Raw genomic sequence first — 26,484 nt, 5'->3', positions numbered from 1 at the left:
CTAAAGCAAATTAACAATATTTGAGGACCTAAAATGTATAAGGATCTTTGCTAGCTACAGCCATGAACTTAGTTCTTAAGTTTAGAGGCTACCTGAGGAGTAGAAGCATAAATATTAAAAAGTTAAGCAACTTTTCAGGAAGTTAAACAAGAACGAAGTCAGTCAACAATACAAAAATTGCCCCAAGCAATTCACTAGACAATAAAGTCTAAAACGAGTTTGGAAAAATGAAGGATCCCTATAAGCTAGAACAGGTTCAGAAGGTTTCAGTGAGATTTCTCAACCAGACCTTGAAATATGGGAAATATTCATACAGAAATTGGAGAGAGGCACTGAGCCAACACCGATTTGGACTGTCAGGTCAGACTCACTCAGTTCGGAGATTTTATCGATGGTGAATAACTTTAGTAGTAATTTCAAGGGTATAAGTAGTCAAGAGGCAGAGGCAAAGCAGCGAGAAGTCTGAGACAGCCTGGATATTTCTTCCCAGGTCCTTTCCTCTCACTGGATAGCAGTGTCCACTCCAGAGTAGGTGAGGTCTCTAAGTGAGGCATATAGGTTACCTCACACATTGGCAAGCATTTTGGTTATAAAACACTTCCATTTTATGTGCCAGAGAGTGGTACTGCTTATGTGATATTCTTCAGAGAAACACACCTCACAAATCCACAGATTATATGCTTGTTTACCATAGGCATTGCCAAAGCAGTCACCCTGCTCAAAGTATTCTCCTCATAGTAAACATTAGTCTGTATTCACTAAAAGATTAAATTATCAGCATGTTTACAAGGAGAAAAGACCAGGCCACCTGTCTTCTTTTTTTCCTCAGGAGTATATTCCTTGTAATCAGGAGAGAGAGAGAGCACAGGCCAATTGCTTTAAACTCCACCCCACCCAAGCAATATAAATAAAACTGTGAAAAATGGACAGCAAATTCAAATAACAGTGAACAACTCAGTTTAACAGAAATAAAGAGTACTGAGCCAAACAGGAGAATGTAACACTGGAGGACACGTTGGGATCAAATGGTAGAAGGCCCACACTATTGGTCTGACCTTTGTCCTAACAGCAGTGAGGCACAAGAAAGGATTTAGGGGCAGAAGAGGGACACAACCAAGCTGAAGAGAATTAGTGTTTGACTTTTATCCAATGGGGGCACGCAGGAGTGGAGAAAGACTTGAAAGTTGTGGCACTGAAACTGAATCCAGGAAATATAGTACTCCAAGTAAAACTACTTCACTAGTTTTATGAATCAATTTACTACATATAAAATGGACATTTTTAATATATAAAATAAGGGCTAATCCTTATTTGTAAAGTTCTTTAATACTCTCAACATGAGACACTGTACTGGATCATCATAACACTTGTTCATGGTCAGATAGTGCCACATAAATTATAAGATGTATCTATGTTTTTCTTTCTAGGAGAAGGAAATTCTCACTTAAGATACCAATACAAGTAGATTGAGGGCATCTACAAATCTAACACTTATGATTTTGACTAAAGCAACCTTAAAGGTGCATGACATATAGTAAGGGTAATATTGTTGCAGCTGAAATAAGATGTATTTTCTGTGAGACTGCCGTGTGAAAGGGAACTGACTGACCTAGCAAGTGAGTTTAACAGACCACTTGTATCTACATCTCAAAGAGGTTCTGTTGGGTTTTTTTTAATTCTCTACTCATTTTGAACATACTAATTCTCATAAAGTCATACAGATTTTGCTTCTTTAGGAAAAACGGGCCCCATCAAAACAGCCAACTATTATTAGCACTGGTGTTAAAAGTGAAAAGAGGGTAAAGAGACAAAGAAAGTGAGCATTTTTATCCAGAAAAGACATCTGGATCTTATGTTATACTTGTATTTGCAAATCTGGCCTTTCTCAAAGCTTTGGGAAATCTGTCCAGCAACTGTCAAAGGTCAGACTTAGGACACTTTAGTTTAGGGTCCCCTAGAATTGGTTGTAAAGTTTCATGTGTGTACCCAAATGCACGTTATTCTGGGAAGCATATCCATTTATTTTATTAGATTTGTGGTGAAATCTAGGACCCAAAATAGGCTATCACCAAACTAAACAAATTAATAAATGTAAAGTATTTAGACACTTTGTGGCATGTAATAAGAGTTCAGTAAATACCAGGTATCATGGAGGACAAGATTCAAACTCAAATGGTCTGCCACCAAGCCCAATTTTATTTTTGGTGACACAAAGTGTGCTTCCTCATAATACTGCACCAGGGCATAGGGAGTGTGGGTGAGGTGAAAAGGGGAAGATCTTTCACCTTCTTCATCTTCCAAAGCAAGGATATTTGAGCTGGGCCTCACACAATTACAACTGGAGAATAGCTAAACGGGCAATTTAAACACAAGGAGTATTTGAAAAGGCACAGTGATTTGAAAGAACAAGGGGTCAGTTTGACGCAGGTAAAAAGAATCTCTCCCCCTTTGTTACAATTTTTTTTTGCTTAGAGTGAACTTTGTATCCAAATTCTTCTTTTACCCAACTAAGAACTTTAAAATCCTTTAGAAAAATTTAGAAGCTTCTTCAATCAGGTAATGAAAGTTTCATTTCAAAGCTTTCATAAGAGTTTTTGTCATTATAAATCTGAAAAAGAAATCCCTGAAGATACTAAGTTAGAATTGCCCTTTCAGGGGTTTAATATCGAGTCCCACTTTCTTGTTTTCAAATCCTCACCTCTTTGAAAAAATATTCACCACTAACCGTGAAGTCAAAGGTGAACTGTATCACGCTAAAAATAACATCCTTGGAAGCGACATTCTCTCCTTGAAATGTAAGCATCTTTGCCTCACACTGTCAGTCTATACTAACGCAAGACAATGTCTAGGATACCTAAAAATAAATAGTAGGTGTGTGCAAGGGTGCACGTGCATCCAAGATGTATTACATGAAAGGGCATATGTGTGTGCAAAGGTGTAGGTGTGTACAAAAGTGTATGAGTGCACAGTATGTGCACGCAAGGGTGTACAAATGTGTGCAAAGATGTATGTGTGTGAATGTATCTGATAAGAGAGATATTACGATGTACATCTGAAAGCCATATAATGTTATAATCCAATGTTACCGCAAAAAAAAAATAGTTGAAGAGAAAAACTGCAATTTGAAATATGCAATTTAAACCTGAAATTAAATTACTGGAACGGGTAAAAAAAAGAGAGAGAGATAAAAGTGTATTGCTTCTTTGTGTTTTCCTCACTTTAAGAAATGTTCAAGGAAGATGAAAGATAGACTTCAGTGAAAACTGATGTCCTACATCCATACAGCAAATACAGTCTATGATGTACCCACACTATCAACACACTCCCCCCATCCCTATTCTGAAAGAAGAATCTAGTAATCACTTCAAAAGAACAGAGGCAATGTTAGTCTCGGTACCCATTTGATTCTGTTAATTAAAATATAAAACAGTTTTCAAAAACAAAATATTACCATTCATACATGTTTTGGCATAAAATATGCTTTATAAAAAAAGCATGAAAATTAGTATCAGAAAAGATATCAAAGTCTCTAATATCTTCTGTTTAAATTCACTTAATATTCTAGCACACAGAGACTGTCACTCTAAATCCTAAAACCTATAACTGATATTGTAAAGGGATATCCACCAACACAACGATGACAGATCACCAATTTAGTTAATGCAGAGCAACACACAGAAAGCTACAACTCAAATGCTACCTAGCCTGTAATAACATTACCCTTCAAGTATAATAGTGTGTTGTTAATCCAATGAATCATAATTCTTTGTTCTAGGAACACCCTTGCAATCTGTGGTATGTTCTTCCAAATCCCAAGGGTAAAGTTTCTTTCATTCAGAACTTAATAAATTTTAAAGTAAGGATGTTGCCTGAAAATATCATGGAAAACTGAGTATTATGCTTTAAAATAGTGTCACAGATAATTATTGCCAGTCATTTCATTTTAAATAACATGTGAAAGAGTAGCATTCTTTCTATATAATTTAACTGGGAGTTCCAATCGGATACCAGGGAGTTGAACACTCAAGGCTGAAATACAGAAGCCAAATCAAATTCAAGTGCATCAATTTAAGTGACTTGACAACTATGGGAAATTATAACTTGGTTCTTTTACTTGAATGAAAAATTTCACCATGAAAGGATAAGTCATTATTTCTCAAAAGAAATACATAAAACATTCTAGCTAGCAAATAATATCTGTCCAATGATTCTTTTAGCATTGTTAAACAAATCTTGCACATAGTATACACCACTTACTTTCATTAAAAGCATATTCAAATCCTTCCAGGGTATCAGGAAAATCAAGAGGTGGTTCATCCTTTTTCATTAGTTCATCCAAATCTATCCTAGATAATAAATCTAGAAAAGAAATGATATGAAATTTACTTAGATTCATTTTAATAGCTAATAACAAAGATCATATTTTAAATTATTTTAAGTATTCTTTTCTTTTATTAATTACTTTTTATGTGTTAACTTAAATTTGCTAACATTACCTTAACTGATAACGCTATTAAAATTTTAAGCTCCCAAAGTGCTATATTATGATGAAGTACGACATCAACGTAAACACTTTCAAAATCCTAGTTCTCAAAACAAGCATAACTCAGATCCTGTGTACCACTGTGGTAAATTATTAACTTCTTCCCCTCAAAATACACAGCTATTAATTTGTACCTTATTAACCTCTTCCCATAGTTTTAAAAGTTTCAGATATTAATTTGACTTTTAAAAGATCACTAAATCTTATATATAAATGAAACTACTGTTTATCAATAGAGAACATATAAATCAAGTAGCGGTAATGCATATTATTCCATTTTTAGAGGTAAATTACAATATTAAAATAAAACATGCTAACTGGAGAAAACTGGTTAATAACACAGGCAGTTTTTATTCTCCACATCATTTATTCTATATAATCAAAAAAGTTTGGCAACAAGGTTTTTTTTAATAAACATGTTATTTTACAATCATTTTAGATTTATAGAAAAGTTGTAAGATAGTACAGACAGTGTCTGTCTTATGAGATGAGGCAAAAATTCTCACTATTTGTCATCATGGAGTCTTATCAAAACTCAGAAAAATAAAAAGAAAACCTTCAAATTTATTCAGTTCCAAACAGATTTTTTTTTAAAAGTTCAAGCTTTTAAGATTTTTCATTCTAACTCAAGTTCCTAAAGAGAAAAAGCTCTGAGGATATGTATAAAGAAAACCAGTCCCTTTTTCTACAAAAGAAGTATCTCCGAAATAACACTTTACTTCTGTCTCTCACTTAGAGATATAACAAATCCATGTGTATGGATCAAAATATGCTAGAGAAAAAAGTAGTTTGTCTACCTCCAGTCTCTAGTATCTCTCTGTAAGACACAAAGATAAACCATCAAAAAACTTGTAAAAACATCATTGTTTAGTACTTTTCAAACTGCTATATTAAATAAACCTCAACTCACAAAAAATATCATCTTCAACACGCAAACAAAAAATGTTTCCAAATTCTCTAGTAAAATGGAACTGTCACATAATATGCATACTAGGCTAAAAAAGGGAACTATACAGACAAATTTCTGATTCATTAGTAAAGTGCTGAATACCATGTAAGTCTTTGCAAAACAGAGTAAACTAGAAGACTTTTTAATATCGAAAATTGGCTTAGGGGGCCAGCCCCGTGGCCAAGTGGTTAAGTTCGTGCGCTCTGCTATGGCGGCCCAGGGTTTCACTGGTTCAGATCCTGGGCGTGGACATGACACCACTCATCAGGCCACGCTGAGGTGGCATCCCACATACCACAACTAGAGGGACCCACAACTAAAATGTACAACTATGTACTGGGGGGATTTGGGGAGAAGAAGCAGAAAGGAAAAAAAAAGATTGGCAACAGTTGTTAGCTCAGGTGCCAATCTTAAAAAAAAAAAAATTGGCTTAGAGAGGCTACAAGATTCTCACTTCTCTCCTTCCAGTGAATTGAAGGTCCTGGGCAAAATCAAATTTCACTTCACAGTCATCTTCCACAGTTCAAAACTTAGAAACCTTTTAATCAGACACACAGAAACCATCCAATATATAAGCAGATGGATTAAGTCTAATAGCGATTTTCTCTTTCTATCAGCTCAGATCATAAATTGCCATCTAACATCTATATACCATTTTAAAGATTCCACATACTTTATCTCATTTTATCATCACAACCCTATAAAATAGCAGCATGTATTATCATCTTCACTATCTTTTAGACAAGGAAATGAACTCAGAGAGCTAAACTGGCTTGACCAAAATTATACCTTAATAGTAAAGTGGGATTAATAAAATCAACATACTTCCCAATACCTCAGTGCTCTTTCAAGATCATCATATTTATTCTATGTGCTATATCAACCCTAAAATATTCTGCCTTCCTCTTCATTACCTTTTAAAGAATAAAGTTATGAATACAGAAATGTGTTTGCTTTGTTCACAATCTTCCTTTGAGTCACAAAATGAAAACTAAACAAATAGACATTCCTCAAACTTCTCCTCTGTCAACTAGAGAACGAGACACAGATTTTTTTTTATTTCATTAGCATTGAGAAGACATGTAGAAAGGAACTGTCAGAAATTATTTTTTCTGCTTTGTAAAAGAAAAGCAATACTGTATAGCTGCAATGTACACAAAGATTGGGTTCCAAAGGCAGTGGATTAGGCAAAAATCAAGTATCATAAAACATTTCCATTGAAAATCCACTCAATCACCTATAAAATACAGTACAACTGAATCCATACAAACTAAATATGCATCAGATGTGACAAAACTGTTTTTTCTAAAACATGCCTCTGGTGATTAAAGTGATTCAGCAACTGGAATTCTAAACTTCAACTAAGCATACGCAATAACTAGATAAAAATACCATTTGATACCTAAAAAGAATTGAAAACAGAGACTCAAACAAATATTTGTACACTCATGTTCATAGCAGAAGAATTATAATAGCCAAAAGGTGGAAGCAACCCAAGTGTCTGCAGACAGATGAATGGTGTGATGATTCATTTTATGTGTCAACTTACCTGGGCCATGGGGTGCCCAAATATTTGGTTAAATGTTATTCTGATTGTGTCTGTGAAGGTTTTTCTGGATGAGATTAACATGTGAATCTGTAGACTGAGTAAAGCAGATTGCATTCCCCACCCCAATATGGATGAACCTCTTTGGATCCACTGAAGGACTGAATAGAACAAAAAGGCTGACACTCGACAGAATTCCCACTCTCTGTATGACTGTCTTCAAGCTAGGATGTCAATCTTCTGCCTTCAGACTCAGACTCAGACTGGAACTTATACCATCGGCTCTCCTAGTTCTCAGACCTTCTGACTCAGACTAGAAATACACCATCAACTCTTCTGGGTCTCCTACTTGCCACCAGTAGATCTTGGGACTAATACAGACTTTGGTACCAAGAGTGGTTCTAGAGGAACAGAATGTTAAGAATGAGTTTTCTGAGTTGGTTCTGGAGTTTCTAGAATTGACTCTCTGATCTGATTGGATTTAAAGATGTTAATGACTTGATTTCCAGTAGTAAAGAGAGCACTGAGAGTCCATGGTGTGATCTGGCAATAGAGATACGCACAATACTTCCATTGGAAATCCTAATTAACCACTTATAAGAAGTAAGGAGCTGGGTAATTATGTATATGATACTTCCCAACACTTGGAAAACTAACAAACATAACGAGATTAGCTGGTTGCTCCTAATGTCACTGGACAAAGTGGTGAAAGAAAAGGGCAGCCGAATAAGCAGAGCATAAAGTAAGTGAAAGTTTCTATGTGCTCTGAAGGAGACCTTTATCTCTTGTAGCCAAAGGGCTGAGATTGCTGAAAATCAAACAGAGAAGCTCATCTTGAATTATAATGCAAGTAGAACTACCAGCCCTGCAGGTATCTACTGTTAAAGTGAGGGCATTTGATTGGGAAAAAATGAGATGCTGTAAGTTGAAATGGTGACATGTGGGAGAACCCTAATGAAGCTGGGGACGATGAGCCTCTAAATTCTGATGTCTTCTTTGCCAGTGAAAGAAACCTACCCACCCTCAGTGGAAGTGGTTTCTCTACCCTCTGAGGGAATTAACCTGCCTTGCCTGAGGACACTGTAATGGCCTTCCACAATGGCGTTGCCATGCAAGACAAAGCTCATTCTTCTCAGGACCCACCCCCCAAACTCCTCTTTGCTTCTATACTTTCCCTTAAAGGTGAGGTACAAAGTATGACTCATGAGGAGATATACAACACTCCAAAGAACTACTTGGGTTTTCTAATTCATACAGACATAAATCCAGAGAATATGTGTGGGAATGGATATTAAGGGTGTAGGATAATGGCAGGAGGAACGATCAGGTCATATTTACTGATACAGGTTCACTAGGCAGAGATTTAATGTTGTAGCTTAAGTAGTAGGAAGGGTTCTAACAGTTTGTTTGATTGATTGGCTGAAACACAGACCAAAAGGTGGCCCACAGTGAGTGAATTACAAATGCCACACCTGCTTTGGTTTAACAAAGAGGAAGGGATGCAAAGGTTTAGGAAGACAGGAATGTTAGAGTGGATTTGTCATTGAAGATCTACTCACCCACAATGAGAGGAACCAGAAGACATACCTTTCACCACTACTATGAGAAATAAATTTGTGAGAATGCTGGCATCTTTGAAGAGCTCTGTGATGGCTCTTCTCTTATGTCAGACCTTACAGTGGGAAGTGAAGTCACTGAACTGAGAAACATAAATGCAATAAGAATAATTGGATTCCGGGGTGGCAGCAGCCAAGTGACAGCACTCAACCACCAAAAGCGAGCTGGGCGTGGTTACTATTATGGACAGCAGAGTCAAAGCAGCAATCATAATAGTCTGACCTGCACAGACCCTTGACAACGGCCAGCTGATCATGGTGTTGCTAGTAGTGAAATAGACAGAAAGCCTACGAAATTCTTACTTGATGTATAAGTAGAAAAGTTCCAGGTCAAATGAACAAAAATCTAACCTGAATCATAAAAACAGAGTCACAGTCAATTCCAAGACTCAAGCCAGGTTACAGACCCAGTACCTCTTGGGAAAAAGGAAGGCAGAGTCCGCTCAAGGATTATACTGTTAATCCTTCTCCCACTATTTCCCAAAGGCATCTATCGCCTTTTACCAAAGTAACCACACTGGGGAAAAGGAAATAATCAGAACTTTGGGGGACTTCTGGACACCAGCTCTGAACTGACACTGATTTCAGGAGATCCAAAAAGTCACTGTGCTTCATCAGTCAGAGGAGGGGCTTGTGGAGGTCAGGTGATCAACAGAGTTTTAGCTCAGATCCATCTCACATAGGTCCCTGAACCCATTCTGTGGTTACTTCTCCAGTTCTAGAATGCATAATTAGAATAGATATCTCAGGGGCTGGCCCCGTGGCCAAGCAGTTAAGTTCGCGTGCTCTGCTTCGGCGGCCCAGGGTTTCCCTGGTTCAGATCCTGAGTGCAGACGTGGTACCACTCATCAGGCCATGTTAAGGCAGCATCCCACATGCCACAACTGGAAGGACCCACAACTAAAAATATACAACTATGTTCTGGGGGGATTTGGGGAGAAAAAAAGAAGAAAAAAAAAGTTTAAAATCCTTCAAAAAAAAAAAAAAAGAACAGATATCTCAGCAGCTGGCAGAATCCCCACATTCGTTCCCTGACCTGTGGAATGAGGGCTATTGCAGGAAAGGCCAAGTGGAAGCCCCCAGAACTGCCTCTACCTAGGAAAATAGTAAACCAAGAGCAATACCACATTCCTGGAGGGATTGCAGAGATTAGCGCCCCCATCAAGGACTTGAAAGATGTAGGGGTGGAGATTCCCACCACATGCCCATACAATTCACCTATCTTGCCTGTCCAGAAGAGAGATGGAACTTAGAGAACGGCAGTGGATTATCATTAAGCTTAACTAGGTGGTGACTTTAAAGGCAGCTGCTGTACCAGATGTAGTTTTATTGCTTGAGCAAATTAACACATCCCTGGTACCTGGTATGCAGATATTGATCTGGAAAGTGCCCTTTTCTCCATCACTGTCAATAAAACCCACCAGAATCAGTTTGCTTTCAGCTGGCGAGGCCAGCAATACACCTTCACTGTCCTACCTCAGGGATACATCAACTCTCCAGTCCGACGTCATAATTTAGTTTGTAGGAATCTTGATCACCTTTCCCTTCAACAAGATATCACTCTGGCCCATTACGTTAATGACATTATACTGATTGGACCTAGTGAGCAAGAAGTAGCAATTACTCTAGACTTACTGGTAAGACATTTGCATGTCAGAGAGTGGGAAATAAATCTGACAGCCTCTGTCCCCGAGGCACCCCTCTCATTGCCCAATAGGCTCATGAAGAAAGTGGCCATGGTGGCAGGGATGGAGATTATGGATGGGCTCATCAATACAGACTTCCACTCACTGAAGCCAACCTGACTACAGCCACTGCTGACTGTCCAATGTGCCAGCAGCAGAAACCAACATTTAATCCCCAATACGGCACTATCACCCAGGGTGATCAGTCAGCTACCTGGCAGAAGGTTGATTACACTGAATCACTTCCATCATGAAAGAGGCAATATTTTGTTCTTACTGGAATAAACACTTTCTCTTTCCACAGACGCAATGCTTCTGCCAAATCTACTATCCGTGGACTTACAGAGTGCCTTATCCACCATCATGGTACTTCACATAGCATTGCTTCTGATCAAGGAACTCACTTCACAGCAAAAGAAGTGCAGCAATAGGCCTATGCCCACGGAATTCACTTGTCTTATCATGTTCCCCAACATCCTGAAGCACCTAGTTTGACAGAATGGTGGAATGGCCTTTTGAAGATTCAGTTATAGCACCAGCTAGGTGGTAGTACCTTGCAGGGCTGGGGCAAGATTCTCCAGAAGGCTGTATATACTTTGAATCAGTGTTTGATGTAATGATGTTTCAGTCAAGGATGAACTGCATATCCAGCTGTAGTCCCACAGATTAGTACCATATAGCCTAGGTGTGCAGTAGACTATAACATCTAGGTTTGTGTAAGTGCACTCTATGATGTTTGCACAAGAACAAAATCATCTAACAACACACTTCTCAGACCATATCTCCGTCCACAAACGATGTTATCACTGTATATGGTGCTGTTTCTCCCATAGCCAGGATTCACAGATATAGAAATTAAGGGGTAAAAATGGGAGTGGTATGACTCACTATTACCCCTAGTGAACAAGGAAAGAACGTCCATTCTCACACTCTTACTCAACATAGTATTGGAAGTCTTAGCACAAAAAAGCAGGAAAGGAAATAAAAGGCATATAGATGGAAAGGAAGACACAAAACTGTCCAATCTGCAAATGACATGATCTACATAGAAAATCCCAAGGAATCTACAAAAAAAAGACCTCCTAGAACTAATAAGTGACTTCAGCAAAATCATAGGATATAGTATGAACACACAAAATTTGATTGTATTTCCATAAACTATCAGTAAACAAGTTGCAATTGAAATTAAAAATACAATGCCATTTACAATCACTCTAAAAAGTTAAAACAAGTATAAATCTAATAACAAATGTATAAGGCATATGCTGAATATTGCAAAATGCTGACAAAGGAAATCAAAGATCTAAATAAATGAGACACATACCACGTTTATGGATTGGAAGACTCAATTTAGTAAAGATGTCAATTCTCCCGACAATTATGTATAGTTTTAAATACAATTCTTATCAAAAGCTCAGTAAAATTTTTTTTTGCAAATACAGACAATTTTACTCTAAAATTCACATGGAAAGGCAAACAACTCAGACAAGCTAAACAATTTTGAAAAAGAAGAAAGTGGAAAATATCACTTGACTCAATTTTAACACTTACTATACAGTTGTCAAGAGAGAACCCCAAAACAAGCCCAACCAAATATGCCCAATTCATTTTTGACAAAGTTGAAGAAGTAATTCAATAGTGAAAAGATAGTCTTTTTCACAAATGGCGCTGGTGCAATTGGACATCAACAGGTAAAAAAACCAAACCTTGACTTAAGTCTCACACCTTTTATAAAATTAACTTAAGATGCATCATTAATTTAAATGTAAAATCTAAAACCAGAAAACCTTTAGAAGAAAACAAAGCAGAAAACGGTCATGAACTACGGCTAGGCAAAGAGTTCTTACATATAACACCAAAAGTACAATCCATAAAAGAAAAAACTGATAAATAGAACTATTTTAGAGATAAAGATTTATTCAGTTTGCCAATTTGTTCTAAAATATACTTTATTATGCTTTGCCATTTTAGTTTCTAATATTTCTAATATGACTCCTTCATTAATCCTTACAAGTTCATGAACAGTAAGCATTCTTATTCTTATTGTACCAATGAATAAAAAGACTCAGAGAAGTAAGCAACTTGTTCATGGTAACTGGAAAAGCCTGAATTTGAATCCAGATACTTCTATCTTTAGATCCTATCCATACTCTTTTAACATCACCGTACTACCTCTAAAATCCAGAAAAATCCATCTAAACTCTTATATACTGTTTGTGGAACTGTAAATTGGAGCCATAACTTGGGAAATCAAATTTTCACATTATCAAGTAAGGTTGAAGATGCACAAAATCTACTTAACAAGTCTATTTAGATGGAAACTCACACACATTTCTTGTTCTGTCTCCTAAATCGACCATTATTTTGAGTATGCTGGTGATTCCCAGCACCATACAAACATGCAGTAAAAAGTGTTACAGGGTTTTCTCCAGCTATCTCCAATTCCTCTCTTCCCATTCTATACTGAAGTTCCCCAATACAGCTTTCATTTCCACCAATTCACTGAAACAGCTCTTCGTGAAGATCACCAATGACCTCCACACTATCAAATCCAAAAGTAAATTCTCAGTTCTCATCGAATCTGACTCAACATCATGACTAAACCAATTACTCCCATTTTCTTCATTTGGTGTTCAGGATTTCTCCCTTGCTCCTGGTTCTCAGCCTATGTCACTAGAAAACCATTTTCAGCCCTTTTTGTTGGTTCCTTCTCATTTTCTGCCCCTAAGACTGAGATGTCCCAGGGCTGAATCTTCAGATCTCTTCCCTTTTCTGGCTACACTGACATCTGTTGGTGATCTCAATTAGGACCATAACTTTAAATATTATCTCTATGCTAATGATTCCCAAAACTTTTATTTCTAACCCAAATGCTTTTCCAAACTCCACACTCAACTTCTCCACCTTCAGGTTTAAGTGGCATCTCAGTTTAATATTTAATAAGTCTAAAACCTAACTCTTGCTTTCCACCACCACCACTGTAACCTGCTTTTCCCACAGTTTCCTCAATCTAATTAATGGCACCTATCGGAGAGCTATTTAGGCAAGAACCTTCAAAGTTATCTTAGTTTCTTCTAATCCAAAAGTAAATACTGTCATCTCTTCCTTCAAAACATAACCAGAATCTGTCCATTCTGCATCATCCCCTCTGCTACCATCCTAATCCAAGACATCATAATCTCTCACATTTGTGAGGAGAAAGCAATGCTCTTAGCCATTTTCCATTTTTGCAGGTAAGGGCTAGTTACACGATTCCCTTGATAGATCATTAGCTCTAAAAGCAAGAACATAGTGAGGCAAACTGAGCTAAGAAACTGGCTGCTTTATCCTAATATGCTTTAGGTTTTCATGAAAAGAAAGAAAAGAAGGTAGTAGGAGAGATTCTTGGGGTATCTTTATCATCAAGCCTGGCACAGCAGGGTAGGACAGCAGCTAGGGATTCAGAGAAGTGGCCATAGCCAAGATAGTCTGGTACATATTAAGCTGGGGCATCTCTTACAAAGCATCTTGAAGAACAGATAAACTCTACACACTGAATCAAGTAAAAGAGAGTCACTCTTATTATCTGGCATAGTTGGCATCCTGACATTTAGAAAACCCATAAGATTTTTTTCCACCATCAAAGAAAGTAACTGAGAGAGCCTGCACAAGTTAGTTATATAATCTGATCTTGGGCAAGTCACTAGACAGATTGAAATATATGATAATGAATAAAACTTCGGTGGATTGAAGTTATGGATTGGAGTACCTCAAAGTATTCAACAATGGATACTTCTTTTAGGAGTAAAATTATTTTAGGTAGCAGATTTTAAAAGTCTAGAACTGTTTAAGGTTCTAGTCTTTAAAAAGTCATTTAAAAAGTCTAGAACTCAAAATTCCCAAAGAATATTTAAGGCAGATTTCTTCTACAGTGTTAACATGGAAGCCCTCTCATAAAACATCCTTAGCACCAATGCCACAAAGATAGAATACAGGATTAGGGAGATCATTATCCTAACCTAGTATGACATTCCGATCAACAAAAATACAGTAAGGGCACTAGTCTTGACTCAAGGTCCTATGGTGTTAGTTTTACCATTAAATATATAACCTTGAATAAGAAAAACATTAAGAAATATTACAGCTGTAAATTTACATGATTCTATGATTTATTTACTGAGTACATACTACCTCTCAGATACTGAGATAGTTGCTGTAAGGGATACAAATAATTATAAAGTACTGATATTCTTATTTTAGAACTGAAATGAATGGAAGGTCACCTAAATATTTCTATACCTTCATTAGGCATAATGAAAATATCCTAAAAAAGCAAATTAAGTATGTACCTTTTAGTGCTGTAGTCTTTTCTTTTTCATCTGGACCTCCCTGCTGGATTTGTGACATGTTTATCCAAATTGGCAACAAAATTAAAGAGCTCAAGGAAATAGACATCAATCTTCAGAAGACAGTCTAGAATGAATGAAAGCAATAAATTAAGCTCTACTCAATCCTACCTACTCCATGAGAACTTCCTAGATCCTCCCCGCTGGGATTAATCTCTCTATCCTGATTTCCCACTGCATTTTGATGATGCCTATACCACAGTACTTATCATAGCCTGCCTTGCGTTATAGTTATTTATGTATTTGTCTGGTTCAGCTAACAGATTACAAGCCCCAGGATAGAGGTATCAAATTTGTGTCATCTTTATATCTCTCAAGTCACCAAACACAATACCTTATACATAAAGATACCTAATCTTGCTGAACTGAATTTAGCTAAACTTACCATTTAGGTTTAGTTCTCTATCACCTAATGTTTTTTAAAAACATCTCCAGGTAGTTTCAAAAACTGGAAATTTCTTCTAGAATAAACTGTAAGCATGAGCCATTTACAAGGCCAGAATGTCTTCCTCCTGGAACATGCAGTCAGAAGGAGAAAAACACATAAATACAAAAAGTAGCTATAAATTACCTCTAGTGTAATTCAAAATACAACTTTAAGGAAAAAAATTAGCTCTCTTAAAAATAAAACCATGCCAAATTCAAAGTCTGGAAACTATACTCCGTAAATGGCACTTCAGTAAATCATAATATAAAATTATGATTTACTAAAATCTAATTCTGCTCTACTTTGGCCAAAGGGAAGGCATTTAAACTATAAATAGATGGTTTTTCCCAAGGGGTCCACGAACAGTAAAAAAACTATTCTTAAAGTTTAAAAGAAAAAAATGCAACACATACAAAAGAAAAAATTTAATTTAGTCAATCCATAACAATTAAATTATATAAAAACTACATTCACGACAATAAGAAAACAAGACTGAATATTCCCCTGATTGAGGAACCCAACTGACTTGCTACCCACAAAGCAAACTTCAGTTAACATTCAGAGGCACATGCTATAATTACCTTTTAAAAATGAGGCATTTTCATGATCAGCAGAGTGTAGGAGAAAATACTTTAAAAAACCCGAATACTGAAAATAATATTTTAAAACTATGAATATTCCAAACAGTGATAAATCAATGCCGCCCTTATCTCAATTCTAACTGTCGGTAAGGTGGTATAAGAGGAGGGGCCCTCCATCTCTACCACTAACTAGCCATGTGCCCTTTACAAATTATTTACCTTCTCTGTGCCTCATTTTCCACATATGTAAAATGGAAATGATAATCATGCTCCCCTCATAGTGTTACAGTGCGGTTAAATGTAAAACATTTAGCATAGTGTCTGATATGTAATTAAGTGCTCAACATATGTCGGCTTATATTTTTTACCTGTTGTAAATGTATCCTAGCTTCACTACTTAATAATAACTCTATGGCCAGGGACAAGTCACTTAGTATTATATTCAGTTTCCTCATTTATAAAATGTAGCTCATCTAATAGTGGTTGAGAATTAATATTACAGAAAGTGTGTATAGCCAATCATTGCTATTACTAGCAGTATTATTGTTTCCCAATGGTGTGAGGTTTCCTAATATAGGATATTAACAGAATACAAGACTTTCTGACTGGGAAAACATTTTCACTTAGCATGGACGTAGTAGTAATTTTTTTCTGTGAAGAGGTAACTCAAAACTCTGTAAATTCTACATGAATAAAATGTGTCTATATTCCTTTCAAGAAACATATCCTAGTCTACAGGGTGGGCAATGTGCAAGATACCAGGGTGCAATGGTGAGGAAACAGACATGGTCACAGCCCAGGAAGGGGCTTACTCTCTAGCTACCAAATCAAACTGCCAAACAGCCACAGATAAAATATATAAGACCTAGACAGAAAATTATAATACTGTTATTAAAAAGCAATATTTGTAAGGGCCACCTATTTACATTCAGGAATTAGTCTTATCTGTCAAGTCCCAAAAGTTTGTGCACAAGTTTCTCCAGCAACTCCTTATTATACATCATCCTGTAGCAAAAATTAAAGAGAAATGTTCATAACGAGAGATTTCACACAGTGCTCTTTGCTAACAATCCCAAAACTAAATTACCTACGGGGAACTTCTTACATTTTTCCACTCTATCCTTCTGCTAGTTCAGTATTTCTTCTAAATATAAACTGCTAGGTTATTTTCCATTGGCCCCAAATAGTCTGGTTTCTAAAGAGAACAATTTATATGATTATATCATTCTGACTGTTTTAATGAAGGTGAAATTATAAAACATTTTTGGTGCAATAGTCATTTTCAAGATTCACATTTTAAAGTTCTGGGGATCTAATGTATAGCATGGTGACTACAGATAACAATATTGTATTGTATACTTGCAAGTTGCTAAGAGAGTGGATCTTAAAAGTTCTCACCACAAAAAAAAAAGATAAATATGTGAGGTGACGGACAGGTTAACTAACTTTACTGTGGTAATCATTTTGCAATACATACATGTATATATCAAATCATCACGTTGTACACCTTAAATTGCATAATGTTATATGTCAATTATATCTCAATAAAGCTTGAAAAAAGCTCTAAATACTCTACATTGTTTAATAACATGCTCCCTGTAGACTCTGACCTCCATGAGGACAGGTATCATGTCTGACCCTAGCACGATGTCTGGCACATTTGGAGCTCAATGGATATTTGTCAAATTTACAAATAAATAAGCAAAAGATAGAGGGGGGAGGGAAAGAAAATCCACATTTTCAAGAATCATGTTCAAGATTCCCAAGATTAAATATCAATTAATAATCATCTTCTTATTTTATATGAGACAACAGAAAAAAACACGTCACAATTCACTGAAGTGGTGATAAACAAGTTAGGAAACTACTAATTACTATCTGTAACCCTAAACCTTACAGCAGCAGATGCAAAGCAGGTAAGCATGAAGCTAAAGCAATTTATCTGTTGCTCTCTAATTCACTGCTAGATTTTCCACCTTTTCAAGTTATTTTCCACGGCTGTGGCCCAGCTGGTGAAGCTCAATCCGGAACACTATAAATTCTCAATTTAGTTTTCCTAATAAAAATTCAGAGTTATAACCTGCACGACCACAGGTAAACACTACTGAAAACGCAGCCACTAAGCCATTTGATATATTTGATATGTATTAATATGTGCACTCGACATAGTTTATTTAGTATTATCTGATGGAGGTTAGGTTATAGGGAATAAAGTGGTGGAAGGTTTTTACTGATGTGAATTGGGACACAGTTGACATGTTGTATACTTCATGATAACCACGGCTGTTTAAATATGGTTTCCTAGAAATGGTTACAGTATAAACTAGATTCAAAACATCTCAGTTTGCAATTTCATTCTGTGAACTACACAAAGCAATTATCATATCTTCTTCCTTTCTATGATTCCAACAGAGAATCCACTATGTATAAATAAAGCTATAAATAACTTGTCATGTGTAATCTTTATCCAGTCAGCATTTCAAAACATGAAACAGTAGAATATTTCTTAGTTGCCCTGTTTGCTCAAATATGGCATGAGCACTTATAAAATGTACAAAAGGATACACAGAAGTTTCAGTTTGCTACATCTGTTTTTGTTTTTAGGCAGGTATTAAATAGGAACTAGATACAGATGATTTTGCAACAGAAGGCCTTTCCACCTCACATTCTGAATGCAACGATGAGAGTACAAAATATACCACAAGTCTAGTAAAACTGAGTTAATTCCCTAGGACCCTTGGAGCTGGTTTGATCCCAAAGATCTATGCTCACTAAGCCTACTGGAAATCCAGCTCATAATAGACTACTTGCAACCAAAAGTACAGTAAGTGCATCTGTACCAAGGATTTGTGAGGAACCAAAGACTCACCCAAATTATAAAATATCCATGTTACTCAGAAGTTGCTCATCAGCAAAGGTTAGTTCATAATAATCCTGGATAGTTTATAGTTCTGAGGCTACGGCGGGAAAAATGTATATCTTGAAACGTGTGTGTATACACAGATATATGAGTGGTGAGGAAGAAGCTGGAGAATGAGGGCATCAGGCTGGAGCAGACATGGAGGACAAAGCCCAGTGTAACATGGGCTCTTGGTGCATAGAAAATGGTGGTTTCTATAGAGAATATAATCTATGTTTGGACCAAGGTTTAGCTTAGACTAGGAATACCTGTTTCCAAGCCAAACATATCTAAATTAATCCCTTAGTTTCCCAAGCAACATGATATAATAGGTTTGGAATGAGAAATCCAGGTTTTTAATCTCAATTCCACCACCTAGTAGCTGAGTGACCTTGAGAAAGTCACAACTTGTCTAACCTAAGTAATGGAAAAAACAAAAAAAATAAGAGAACTTCTCTTTCCAGGGAGATTATGAAGATTATATGAAAGAAGGTACACAAAAACATTTTGCAAACTATAAATTCTTTTATATATATTAGTAATCCACATAATATCAGAAATAATCAGATTCCAACTAATTTGTCCAAATTAGTCCAGCTTACAGGAATGAGAAACTTGTGATGTGCACCATTTCGATGAATTCTAAGAACAAATAATAAAGTTCTACAATAAATACCTGTTGAGTTGACTTGGATTTCCAAGACTATATTGAAAATGATCATAATGGAATTTAAACTAATTTTTTATTATAATTTACGTTCTTTTCCAATCATTATAACCTGTGTCTGGAAAATGCTCAAGTATGTGAATTCCACATTCATTTAGATTAAAGTTGTGTCCAAAGAACACTGTTCCAACTATCTCCTAAATGCACACAGTGGTCAAAAAGTCACCAAGTCCTTTCACACCCATTATCTTATTAGGTCATCACCACAACTGGCAGGGTAGGCAGAGTTGACATATCTGCATTTTACAGAGATGAGGCATCCTGGGCTTTGAGAAGCTAAGTAATGTGGTTAAGACATCCCAGATAGTAAGGGGTGGTTGGGATTCTGACTCCTAGTTATGAGCGTCTTCTACTCCACCATGCTGGTAGAGTCAAACTACTCATCTTCACCTACTCATCTTCTACTAGAAAAACAACTCCAGTTTCTTTACTCCATAGAAGGTTTTCACTTTTGTGCACTAATTTATATTATCAGAAAGTATTACAATTTGGAGTTTGGGCAAGTTGAAGATAGTTAATCATATATCTATATATCTATAGACAAAAACTGTCAACCAAAATTGTCTAAGTCTATTTGGTTTGCTATTCAGAATTAAGACTGATAAAAATTACTCCCCATCATTCTCCACAATAGTTTGGTAAATCAAGCATCTAAAAGAAAGAGTCAAAAGTCAAGAAACATCAAATACAAAGATTTTAGAAGAAACTAACATTGCACTACTGTGTCTTTTTAACAGGTTCCAAAATTGGTAGTCACCTGGTTAGGTTTCACATTGTTTTTTGGCTAGCAAAAAGACAGAAACTCAACAATGCTAGATGAAAACCTTAGAATATCTGCAAGACGATGCTAGACTGATGCCAAGAAGTTAAACAAGGGCTAAGACAATTCTTAAGACAACTCTCAATTTTGAAGCCCCTCAAAAGAAAAAATAATTTAAGTAGTCTTTTATGAAGTTTTCATAATATGCAGCAGAAATAGCAGAGCTATGGCTGAAGACAAAATAATTCTCAAAAAGAAGATGTGCTCAAAATTTTAGAAAAACAACAGAATATGTCAAACAAATAGTAGCCTCTTTTATATGGTCAAATATAAATGTCATATAAGCTACTTAAGAGACTCTAATTCTATGGTAAACATAAACAATAAAACAAATTAATATTACAAACACACATAAGTCCAGGCCAAAACAAACAAGTAGAAACTGTCTTCATAAGAGTTCATAGTAGCCAATACCATGAAATAGCAGTAATAACACATTCACAAAGCCTGCATCAAATTTTTTCATTCCTTAAATACATTTACTAGCATCTCCACTAAACTTTGTGAACTCTAGATTCAACCTAGATGCTAAAATGCAATATGCATGTGGCAGACACTAAGGTGAACCCCCGGGTGGCCCTTCAAGGGGAACATGCTGCTCAGCAGCAGGGAGTGTAGGCAGCAAACAGCCTCCAGCTGTTGACCGCTTCGGAGTCTGCCTCAGACGCAGAGTTGCCTTGGGCAAGGTCATGTCTTTCCCAGGTGCACCCGCAGTTGCAGAGTGAGCCAAGTGGGAATACGAAGGCCCAGCCACTTCCGCCTGTTGCAGGAAAACTCTGACAGGCAACAGTTGCTCCAGAGCTCACTGTCGGGTTGGTGGAGGTTTTGTCAAGCCTGCATTAAGTTCAACTTCTCTCTCTGACCAATCCTGTTGTCCTTTTTGCAAGTGCTGATTCCTAAGAAACAGATTACCCTCCAAATTTTGTCTCTGCATCAGATTCTGGAAAATCCAAGCTGTGACAATGTACTTTTCTAAATGTTTTTTCCAAAGTTAAACAAAAAGGTTTCTGATGTTCAGAGACAAGATGTATCCAGAACATATAAAGAACTTTGGGGACTCAACAATAAAAAGACAACCTAATTTAAAAAACGGACAAAGAATAAGAATACACATTTCTCCAAAGATATACAAATGACTAAAAAGCAATGACCAAAAAGCACAAAAAAGATACGCTCAACATCATTAGTCATTAGGAAAATGCAAATCGAAACCACAATAAGATACCACTTCACACCCTATACACAGCTATAATCAACAAGAAAGACAAGAACAAGTGTTGGTGAGAACGTAGAGAAACTGGAACCCTCATACATTGTTAGTGGGAATATAAACTGGTGCAGCCACTTTAGAAAACAGTTTGGCAGTTCCTCAAAATGTTAAACATAGATTTACCATACGACCCAGCAATTCCATTTCTAGGTATATACCCAAGCAGTCTTTTACGAAGTTTTCATAATATGCAGCAGAAATAGCTGCATATGTCCATACCAAAACTTATATATAAATGTTCATAGAAGCATTACTTACATCCCAGAAAGTAGAAACAACTTAAGTGTCTATCAAGTGATGACTGGATAAACAAAAGGTGTTATATCCGTACAATAGAATATTATTCACTAATAAAAAAGGAATGAAGTAGGGGCTGGCCCCGTGGCCAAGTGGTTGGGTTCGCGCACTCCGCTGCAGGCAGCCCAGTGTTTCGTTGGTTTGAGTCCTGGACGCGGACATGGCACTGCTCATCAGGCCACGCTGAGGCAGCGTCCCACATACCACAACTACAAGGACCCACAACGAAGAATATACAACTATGTACCCGGGGGCTTTGGGGAGAAAAAGGAAAAAAAAAATAAAATCTTAAAAAAAAAAAAAAAGGAATGAAGTATTGACACATGCTACAACATGAATGACCTTGAAAACATTACGCTAAGTGAAGGAAGCCAGTTACAAAAGAGCACATACTGTCTGATTTCATTTATATGAAATATCCAGAACAGGCAAATCCACAGAAACAGAAAGTAGATTAATGGTTTTTGGGAGTTGGGGGGCTGGAGAATGAGGAATGATTGCTAATGGGTGCATGGTTTCTTTTTGATGTGATGATTCCAACAGTCCAAAAGAGACGTTTGCATTGGCGTAGGTAGTATCCTTCACTGCATACTAAATGGCCTTCTCTCTCCATCTCTTCTCTACAGCTATAATGCCTAAGGTCAAGGCACCATCTTGAAAGGGGAGAGGCTTGACCATCTCACTCACTCTTCTCTTTTCCTTCCATGAAACAGGAGTGATAAGTGGACTTAAGGCTGACTCATTTAAACAACTTCTCTCTTCAAATGTCCCTACTATCCCTCCCACCAGAGCGAAGCTGGCAACCACCTAAGCCTGCTCTTTCTAGACATTAGGGGCAAACACATTATTTTCCAGGTATAAAAGGTGAACATCATATATAAAGTTTTGTAAGTCAAAGTGCTCTTGTCTAGCTTGTTTTGGTTCTGTGCATTGAGGGGTTCTCGGTCGATGGTAATTTGCCTCCCTGGCCTGTCGCTATCCCTCGCATACATCTTCCAATGAGAATCTAGGCAGAAGCACTGATTCACTTTGGTCATGATTTAGTTAATTCCTTGGCCACATACCACCTAACAGCACCCCAATTTTATCCAATTTCTAACAAGGATTGAAATTTGGTAATAACTCCTTTATTATTATTTTAATTATTATCACAACTAACCCCACACGTTGTACTAACACTTCAAAGTTAGAAACATACCATTTGCTATAGAAAAAAATGAAGATAAACTTGAGATAGTTTGAATGTTGAAGATAATCAAACAATTAACTCTTACGACCAGTAATCTATACTACTAACACCAGCAATAAAGTTTAATGGCAAAGTTAAGCTTTGTGGATACCACAATGGTACTGCAAATAACTCATTCAAGTACCATTCAAATCCAATGTCTACTAACAGTGTACTCCTCATTGTTTTTTTAAGGGGAAAATCTCTGAGAAGCCTGACTTTACCTAAATGTGTTAACAACTGTGAATGTTATCATTTAAGTGTCTTCAGAATGTGTTGGGTTTTGTTTGGTTTGTTTTTGGCTTCTAGAATTTCCCAATTATGTATGAAGTGATAGTACTTTCTAGAATTTCATGTTTGTACCATATTTCAACAACGCCCTCATCCTGGGACCAACAGTCAATGAACTCAGAAAGATCTGGGGAGGCTCTACATTGCTATGATACTACAAATATCTGATCTTAAAAAAAAAGAATCAGGAATTTGAAACTTCAAGTCACCTTTTTAAACTACTATGTTAGTTACAGTGGTTACTTACTTTATTGAGAAAACAATACAAACAATTCATACCTTGCCTAAATTAACGAAGGATCTAAGGCAGCAAAATTCTTATATTCCAAAAAACCAAGAGCTTTGAACCCTCCTTGCTTCTACAAAATATTTTTCCCCCACAAAAGACAACCATCACTTAGCTACACTATTAATTGCAGAAAACTAACCCTGTGGCACTGAAGTTGTTAGCACAACGCTTTGTGGAATGTTAAACCATTTATGTTATTAGACCTATGCTTAAACACAGTATGCCAGACGACTCTCATTACTGCTGTCTACACAAGCACCAAGTGGCAGTATCCCTTCCTATGATCAGGAGAGTCAAAACTTTTACAACTAGACTTCACTTCCAACATTATAGCTAAGCCCCCTGAGGGACTCTCTTGTTGAGAATAACTAAACTTGGAAAGCACATTACAAAACATTAGAATATCTACAAGTGTCACGCAATTTACATAAAGGAAGAAAACCATAATAACTTCACTATCTGCAGGAAAAATATTTGAAAAAATCCAATACTCATTTTTGGAAGACAAGTCATAGCAAACTAGGAATAAAAAGGAACATCCTTAACATGACAGAGAGGTTCAAAAAACCAACAAAAAATTACAGTAAAATTACTCTTCATGGCAATATATTTAAAGCATCCTCGCCAAAATCAGGTACCAGAAAAGAATGCCCATCACTACCACTTTACTATTACCACTTCTAGTCAAAGTTTTCTGGAGGTTCTACAGAGTATAGTAAGATAAAGAAAAACAAAAATGTATAAGGATTGAAAATATGAAAACAAAGTTATTACTTGCAGATGATGTAACTATCTAAAACACCATCAAAAAGCAAAAAGAATCAAGAAACAAGATTTTCTAGACTCAAAAAACAAAAAGAGTAACTATATTATTAGGAATAAAAAGAGAATTTAGCAAGATGGCTAAAGTGATTTATATATGTAAATAAAGTGTATTGATAAATACCAGCAACAGCTGGTTATAAAGCATAGTCTTCCTTGAAAAAAGAGACATTTATAACAGCAAAAAACAAAAAACCTACATGGTAAGAATAAATCTAACAAAAGGTATGTTAAAGCTATACACAAAAAATGATAAAATGTTACTGAAAGACATTAAAGAAGACTGAAATTCATGAAGACATATACGATATTCACGGACAGAAGACTCAACACTACGAAGATATCAATTTTCCTTCAACTGATAAATGGATTCAACACAATTCCACTCAAACCCAACAGAACCTGAAAAAATAATTCAAAAAGTTGTATGAAAGAGGGGGCCAGTCCAGTGGTGTAGTGGTTGAGTTTGCACGCTCCGCTTCCGCGGTCCGGGGTTCACAGGTTGGGATCCTAGGTGCAGACCTAACACCATTCATGAAACCACGCTGTGGTGGCATCCCACATAAAAAAATAGAGGAAGGTTGGCACAGATGTTAGCTCAGCAACAATCTTCCTCAAGCAAAAAGAGGAAGATTGGCAACAGAAGTTAGCTCAGGGCCAATCTTCCTCACAAAAAAAGAAAGAAAGAAAGAAAAAGAAAGTTGTATGGAAGAATGGCCAAGAATAGCTAACACACTCCTAAAGAAGAAGAATATGATTCAAAGATCTGCCTTACCAGGTATCACAGTAATTAAGATAGTCTGTCACTAGTGTTGGAATAAACCAATTGACCAATAAAATAGAATGGAACTCCAAAACAGACCCACATAACAGACTTACATGACACAGATGACACTCACATATCACTGGGGAAAGGGTGGACTCCTCAATAATTGGGACAGCTGCTTAACTACATAGCAAAAAAATGAAATTAGATACCTACCTCGTTCCATACACAGAGATCAATTTTGAAGGGATTAAGGGCATAAATGTGAAAAGCAAACCTTAAACTTATTAGGGGAAAATATAGGAGACTACTGTTTTGATGTTGGGGCAGAGAAGACAACCATAATGAGATATTATTTTACACTCACTAGTCTAGAAAAAATTAAGAAGTCTGACAATACCAAAAGTTAAAAAGAATGGAGTATTTTGGAGATTCTTATTCATGTTGCTGATCAAAATGCAGATTACGACAACCACTTTGGGAAAATTGGCATGAGATCTCCAAGTTAAACATTCTCATAATCTTCAACCAGCAATCTCATACCTTGGTCCACTGCTTGGTCTTGTACATGTACATCGGAGACAGACATGAAAATGTTCACAAAGTGTTCATATCATCAAAAAAGCCAAGTTAGTCATTATCTATAGCTGCATAACAAACTACGTCAAAATGTGTTGCCAAAACAATAAACATTTACAATCTCCCACAGTTCTGCGGTTCAGAAATTTGGGAGCAGTTCAGCTGCGAGGTTCTGGCTCAGCTTCACGAGGCTGCAGTCAAGATATACTGGCAAGGTCTGCAATTATCTGAAGGCCTGACTGGGACTAGAGGTGGCTCACTCACACAGACAAATTATTGGTACCGGTTTTTGCTAGAAGCCTCAGTACCTGCCCACGTTGGCTTCTTCACACGTCTGCTTAAGTATCACCACGACCCGGCTTCTGACTTTCTACAGAGAGACAGAGACAGCAAAGCAAGGGAAAAGTTGCAAGTCTCACCATCGCTTCCTCAATATTCTACTGCACAGAGGGCAACTCTATTCAATGTAGGAGAACTCTACACAAAGGCATGAATATCAAAAAGCAAAGATCATTGGGGGCCATCTTAGAGGCTGGCTACCACAACTGGAAAAGGCTGTTCTCCAATTACAGGAGGAGAGATATACTGTAGCGTATTACTAGAGACAAATAGCATAAAGCAGAGAATGTCAATGAACCACAACTACACTCAAAAACATAGGTGAATATTCCCAAAATAATATTAAGTAAACAACCAAGTCTCAGAAAACTACATACAGATAATACCATTTATATAAACCTTAAAAACCAAATAAGCTGGGGCCA

The 26,484-nt window shown here is 36.7% G+C and overlaps 1 protein-coding gene across 32 annotated transcripts in view; it reads right to left on the bottom strand.

Annotated features, from left to right (window-relative positions):
* The window catches only part of ARB2A (ARB2 cotranscriptional regulator A), a 382,974-nt gene that overhangs the window by 333,915 nt on the left and 22,575 nt on the right, over positions 1–26,484 (bottom strand). For 13 of the 32 annotated variants that reach the window (XM_070571446.1, XM_008530018.2, XM_070571442.1 and 10 more), the window contains exons 2-3: positions 14,668–14,791; positions 4,258–4,359 (exon numbers count right to left, since the gene is read on the bottom strand). In XM_070571446.1, the coding sequence (XP_070427547.1) occupies positions 4,258–4,359; positions 14,668–14,773 (208 nt within the window). In that variant the 5' untranslated portion in view covers positions 14,774–14,791. Of the gene's footprint in view, positions 1–4,257; positions 4,360–14,667; positions 14,792–15,109; positions 15,237–26,484 lie in introns of all 32 variants that reach the window. The other 19 variants (XM_070571439.1, XM_070571443.1, XM_070571435.1 and 16 more) reach the window with 2 other exon arrangements.

The sequence above is a fragment of the Equus przewalskii genome, chromosome 13, assembly GCF_037783145.1.
Source record: "Equus przewalskii isolate Varuska chromosome 13, EquPr2, whole genome shotgun sequence".
In the NCBI taxonomy this organism is placed as follows: Eukaryota; Metazoa; Chordata; class Mammalia; order Perissodactyla; family Equidae; genus Equus; species Equus przewalskii.
The sequence above is the reverse complement of the archived record's forward strand: the minus strand, read 5'-3'. Positions and strand labels throughout refer to the sequence as shown.